This window comes from Aethalodelphis obliquidens, unplaced genomic scaffold, assembly GCF_003676395.1.
Source record: "Aethalodelphis obliquidens isolate GAN/ISIS:26980383/991018 unplaced genomic scaffold, ASM367639v1 scaffold83, whole genome shotgun sequence".
Classification (NCBI taxonomy): Eukaryota; Metazoa; Chordata; class Mammalia; order Artiodactyla; family Delphinidae; genus Aethalodelphis; species Aethalodelphis obliquidens.
This window is the reverse complement of record NW_020838027.1, coordinates 6,888,051-6,894,248: the sequence shown is the minus strand read 5'-3', so window position 1 is coordinate 6,894,248 and position 6,198 is coordinate 6,888,051. Positions and strand designations below refer to the sequence as shown.

The 6,198-nt window shown below is 42.0% G+C and overlaps 1 protein-coding gene across 1 annotated transcript; it reads left to right on the top strand.

The window, feature by feature from the left end:
- Window positions 1-1,395: 1,395 nt before the first annotated feature.
- DPPA3 (developmental pluripotency associated 3) lies at window positions 1,396-5,233 on the top strand. The gene is made up of 4 exons (XM_027093187.1): window positions 1,396-1,477; window positions 3,556-3,791; window positions 4,174-4,212; window positions 5,096-5,233. The coding sequence occupies exons 1-4, from the start codon at window positions 1,396-1,398 to the stop codon at window positions 5,231-5,233; spliced, it is 495 nt and encodes a 164-aa protein (XP_026948988.1).
- Window positions 5,234-6,198: the final 965 nt, after the last annotated feature.

Here is a 6,198-nt window from a genome sequence, read left to right as displayed (position 1 = left end):
TTTCACAATCTCACCTCTTAATCTGATTTTTGCCCTCACTTCTCCAAGGGCTCTCTGAGACTGCTGTAGGAGAGGTCACCTGCCCCAAAGGGCATACAGCTGAGAGCAGAACCAAAGGAGTAGAACTCGCAGTCAGGAGTGCCAGAAAGAGTTGCTGCTACCGTTTTGAGCACAGGTGGAATCACTGGGGGGTGGCGAGGACTTGTTAAGACAAGGACGGCTGGGCCCCAGTCTTTAATTCACTAGGTCTGGGTTGGAGTTCAACCATTTCTAATCATATCTAACAAGTTACCAGGTGCCGCTGATGCTGCCCGTCTTCAGGGCACACCTTTGACAACCCCTTAAATAAAGTGTTGTGACCTGGCACGCATCTACAGCTACCCCTCATGCCCTACAAAAGTAGTTATTGATCCACACTTCAACTTTTGCTCTTTACGACAAACAAACAAGATTGCTTTTGGTATTTCTTCATAGTTTCCAGCTATGGGGGAGATGGGGAGGTTGCACATTGAATAGGAGACAGTAAAAAAGAAGAGTGGGGCTGCTGAGGACCTTCTCTCCCACCCTCAGCAGTTAATGTTAGGGCTCTTTGCCAGAATTCAATACAAGTTTATTTTGGGGGGTGGAGGAGGGGTGGGGGGTAGCAATTTATAGATGTAGTTAATTTCAGTTGCTCACCAATCTTAAAGGCAATGAAATTGATAGTCTAGAAAACAAACTAAAATTACAGATCCAAAATACACATTCATAAAATCCCAAGCTTTTAAACTGTTTATAATGGATCCTTTATTTCTCCTCTCCTTTGCCTTACTAGCATCCAAAGGTTTAAGATGAGTCAGGCAAAGAAAACTAAGGAAACTTGCCATTAACTTAATTGGGAGTTAATTTGCAGTTGGAGGGAAACTGCCCTCTCCTCCCTGTACTAGAACACTTAAAGCCCAGTTCACAAACCAGTAGCCATCTCCAGAAGTAGAGCTGGGGGGAAAAGAAGGATTTTTAAGGCAACCTCAGGAAGACACAACCACAGAGGCTCTCTATAAAATTTCCAGCCTACTTGACAGAGGGCATGATTATTTTAATACAGAGCAGATGAAGAATTATCCTATTAGTCCACTAATTGGACGACGCCCACCAACTTGCCTTATCCTTTTACTCGTTAGTCATTTACATTAAAACAGGCTGGCTGATTGGCTTATCTGTAGTTTTTAAGAGGAAACACGACCTAGACTTTTACGTTGGATTCTTCTCTCACCACGGTGTTAGCTCGGATTTTTCTCCCTCTTTCTTAGCCCTATAGTTCTCCCAGGCTACTTTGTAGCAATTTGAGTCTAAGGCATCACCTTCCACTGGAACCCAAAGGTCTAGGAGAAGCTTCAAGCTGTGACAAGACTCCCAATGGATTCATCTGAGGTTAACCCAACCTGGACCCTGGAGTCTCCTCAAATGTCCATCGATGAAAATTCCCAGGCAATTCCAGGTAAGCCAGACTTACCTGGGGTTCAGAAAGGTAAGAGGCTGCCTTCCTTTCTGTTATACTGACTTCAGTCTTTTACAGAGAAATGCAGTTAAGTAAACCTCTTCAGAGCGAGGAGAGCCAGGGAGTGTAGGGCCCTCCTCTAAAGAAAGAGAGGAGAAAGAAAGAGAGAAAGAGAAAGAAAAAAGAAAGGCAGGAAAAGAGGAGAAAAGTAGGAGGGGTGTGGAGCTGCATTGTTTGCTTACTATGCTCAGGAGTCTGTCAACCTTTTAAGGACATTTTCTGGGGAAGAGCAATCAGTTCTAGACGGTGGCTCACAGCGTCTTGTGCGATCAGTATTTCCATCAGCAATAGATTCCAATCAGGAATTGTAAAGGGAAAAGAATACAGGCAACCTAAACTTCGATTTGACCTAAAGGTTTTCTTAATTTCACCAACATTTCTGGGATTGGCTTTCCAGCTGAATTTACGCTTTGGAAATGTTAATAAAGAGGGAAATGGCTTTTCAGAGGAAATTGAAGGAAGGGGCGGGTTTGTAAAAGCCAGTGAGTGTGCTCTGTAATGTAAATAAGTAGTAGTAAGACTTAACGAGGGAGAGCTTAGAAACCGTGCTCCAGGAATACTGCTAATCAGGTTCCCTGCCTTCCAGGGTTCTTCCCAAATCATCTCTCCTTGGAGCCGCACACGATCCCAGGTGTGGCCTCCCAGGCTTGGCCTCCCATGAAATCTTATTACCCTAACCTCGGGCGGGGAATGGGTGGTGTAGGGTGGCCGCAGACGACCTGGAGCCAACCAACACCCTCTGGGCAGCTAGGAAGTTGGGTGGGTCCTCGCTGGCATTATATTCTGCCCTCTGCCTCCGAGATCTAAACTGCCTCCCCTGCATCTTGAGGATAAGAACCCTGGTCAAAGGGAAAAACATTAATGAAGAGTATATAATACCGCCAGTTTCTCCCATTCCTTGAATCTGTCTTAGTGGAATCTTTATTTCCATGTGCACAAGTCCCTAGAAGTTGAATGGATCTTGACTCAATATCTAATACTCTCACGTACAGGGAAAATTAATGCTAACTGCCTTGTTGTATGAGATGTTTATGAAATTTACATGATTGTTCAGATGGGAAGAAGCAAGAGTGGGTGGGTGTTTTTGTTTTTGTTTTGTTGGCTGCTCTGTGCAGGGGAAGGATCTTAGTTCCCCGACAGGGATGGAACTAGTGTCCCCTGCACTGGGAGCGCAGCGCTTTCATTACTGAACCCCACCCCCACCCCACCCTGGGGAAGCCCCAAGAGTGAATGATTTCTCAAAATACTGCGTTTGAGTGGAAAGATCTAGCAGCATGAAAAAGCTGGGTAGAACTGGTGAGGGTAACAGCCACTTTGACATACTAGTTAAGGATAGGGGATTTGGGGAGAGGCTGTTATATTTGGGGTTTCTTTGTCTATTTCATAGATGTAGTTCATTTTCCAGAAAAAAAAACAGGTTTTTTTATAATTTATAAAGGTGAACTGCTGGAACTTGTTACACTGAAACACTTTGACTTGCATTAGTGCTTTATGTCCCTGCATTTATATTAAAAATCACACAAATGAAAATGGAAAAACTGTCAATACCTGGTTTCTGTTCCATGTTTTTCCACTTGGAATCATACTTAAGTACCTTTTGACCCCATGGGAAAACATCTACCATTCAGAACTACCCATAACGGGAAGAAACCACTTTGTTTTTTCCCTTTTGCCACACCCCAGGGCATGTGGGATTTTAGTTCCCTGACCAGGGCTCTAACTGCGCCCCCTGCATTGGAAGCCCGGAGTCTTAACCACTGGACCACCGGGGAAGTCCCATAAAGAAAACAACTTTTTATTGTGAGAAGTGTTTCCCATTACAGTGGATTTTTAGGCTGCTCTCAGGGCATGCAGCATGCTAGTTAATGCCCGAGGTATCTGGGATCTTCACCCTGAGGAAACTTTCAGTGTCCGTCGTTGAGCTGCTTAAGAGCAGACCTAGTTTGAGCAAGAGATAAGTGGCTTCTGGATATTGCACTTCGCACTAATGGATCTTAAACTTTCCTTTTTTCTTTCAGTTGCCTCTGAACCTATGTCTGAAGTGTTAATAAAGGACCTCAGTAGACTGACGCTCAACCCTAGCATCCAATTGCCATTCATTCTACCAGAATGTCTACCTCAACCAACTGGGCGGTTACTTGGTGAAAACATACCCTATAGGAGAGGGGTGAGGACCGTGTTAACCGATCGGAGAGATAAGATGGAACGGCTGATTCAATCCATTAAAAAACGCTACGGCAAAGGAGTTCCTCAGGTGAGTGTATGTGGTCTGGGTAGGCAGCACTGCCCCACTCTAGGGGTTGGGGGGCACTCACGTAAGTCAAGATGTAAATAGTGATGGGGTGGCAGGGAGGATTCCCCGCTGGTCCAGTGGTTAAGACTCCAAGCGCCCGCTTCCACTGCAGGGGGCAAGGGTTCGATCCCCAGTGGGGGACTGCGGCCCCTCCAAAAAATTAAATAATATAAATAGCAACGAACAGCAGTGGTCACTCATACACTGTACTCATGAGTGTGGGGTGTGAATAACACTTAGGGTTTTAAGACTCACCAACTCTTCTTATGTTAGATGGGTAGCATTAGTAATCCAAATTTTCCTTGATAGTTTGTAATATATGTATTTTTTTCTTCCCACGAAGTCTGACTCTGAAAGAGAACCATGGCAGAATGATGTTGAGGTAACTAGAAGTTCCCTTACTATACAAGTGGGTGGGTATGTGGTTTGGGGAGGGAGGAGGAAAGGCAAATTGGCTTGGACTTTCTCAATCCTCAGAAACTCTGGAGCAATCAGTTCATATTTGTGCTTTTTAAAAAAATATATAAAGTCATATTTTTCAAGCAGTTTTAGGTCTCCAGCAAAATTAAGCAGAAAGGACATATACTTCCTGAACCCACCCATTCATAGCCTGCTCTGCTGTCAACATCTTCCAGTTATGTGGTGTTACAGTGATGAACCTGACACATTATTATCACCTAAAGTCTGTAGTTTCCATGAAGGTTCACTCTTGATGTTGTGCTGGTACTTTTTCACCTGCTGTCACAAACATGATATTCAATACCATGTAGTAAGAGGGCAAACACCTGAGCACAGAGTGTCCAGCAGCTGGTTGAGTGTCTCACGTTTAAGGCATTCAGAGAACTGACACTAGGTATATATTGATATATATGCATGTATGTGTGTGTGTGTGTGTGTGTGTGTAATTTTCCTTTTAAATTGAAGTATAGTTGATATATAGTATTATAAATTACAGGTGTATGACAGAGTGATTCCGTTTTTAAAGGTTATACTCCATTTATAGTTGTACAGGAATATATTATTGACTGACAATCAGTAGCTGTTAGCATTACAAAATGGCAATCTGGTATTCTTTGGCAGCCATACATTTCGATCCATTTTTCCCAAAGTTTTTTGGTTTTGACCTTTTTTTTTAGTGTTCCATATTCCAAAGTCTCTTCTAATAACCAACATTAGATTTGAGGGTTGTTAACGTCTCTTTGGTGTACAAGTACTTTATTATTTTAAATTATTAACCAGTTAATCCAATTCATTCTTTTTTCCAGACTCAATCAAGAGGGCAAAGATTTAGATGTAGCTGTCGTTTTTGCCGGTTTCATAGAGATCCTTCTGAGGATAATTACGAGAATCATTACAACAATAAGTATTACAGTAATTATGACACGGAGTCGAAGGAACCATAAACCTTATTCTTGTACTATTTTTTCGTCCTGGTAATTTTAGGATCATTATGAAGCTTGGGAAAGATTGTGTACCAATATTTTGATAATCTATAAGTTCTGTGTTGTCTTTTTTTCTTGCATCTCTTTTCTACCTTAATACAGTAACTTATAAGGAATCTACGTAGCTTGCATTTGAATGACTTGAATATATTTTAGTTCCACTTTGTGAAACAAATTAACTTGTGTGGAAGGAAAGTGAAGAATATAACGTTGGGTGGCTTGGCCACAGCATTGTTAGAACAGCACGTTGAATTGCAATAAAAATTTTTGATGTGCTGTTTCAATTTTCAGTAGCAAATAAATGTGTTTATAGAGGATCTTATTAAAATTTGAGACTTATTTGAGTACCTTTTAAAAAATTCTTATTTTAGACTTGTTTTTGCTGGCTATGTATTAAATGAGTAATACTTTTTCCCCATCACATTCCCAGGGTGTAAATATCTGGCATTCTAATATTTTGTGATATTGTCCTGTTGGGAAGGAAGTTTATACATTTGGGTAAGGTTAGAAAACAAAGGCACAGATATTTGCACATATTAACCTCCTGGAAGAAGTTATCAGTTGGTCTTGGTTGGAGGGAATTGAAAGAATGATAGTGGTATATAATACTAAGGGAAGATGCAGCCCCAATGGTGTTTTAGTTCAGTTATTTTCTTTCATAACCTAAGTGTACACAGACCTGGATTTATTTGTGGGATAAAAGAGATACATAAAACTCATCTTCTGCCCTCCAGCTATCTTTTGTTCACTTTAGAAGGATATTAAAGAATTGGGTACATGGGACTTCCCTGGCGGTCCAGCGGTTAGGACTCCTGCGCTTTCACTGCCCAGGGCCTGGGTTCGATCTCTGATTGGGGAACTAAGATCCCACAAGCTGCGTGGTGTGGCCAAAAAAAGACAATCCAATTGCAAAGCAACTAGAGACC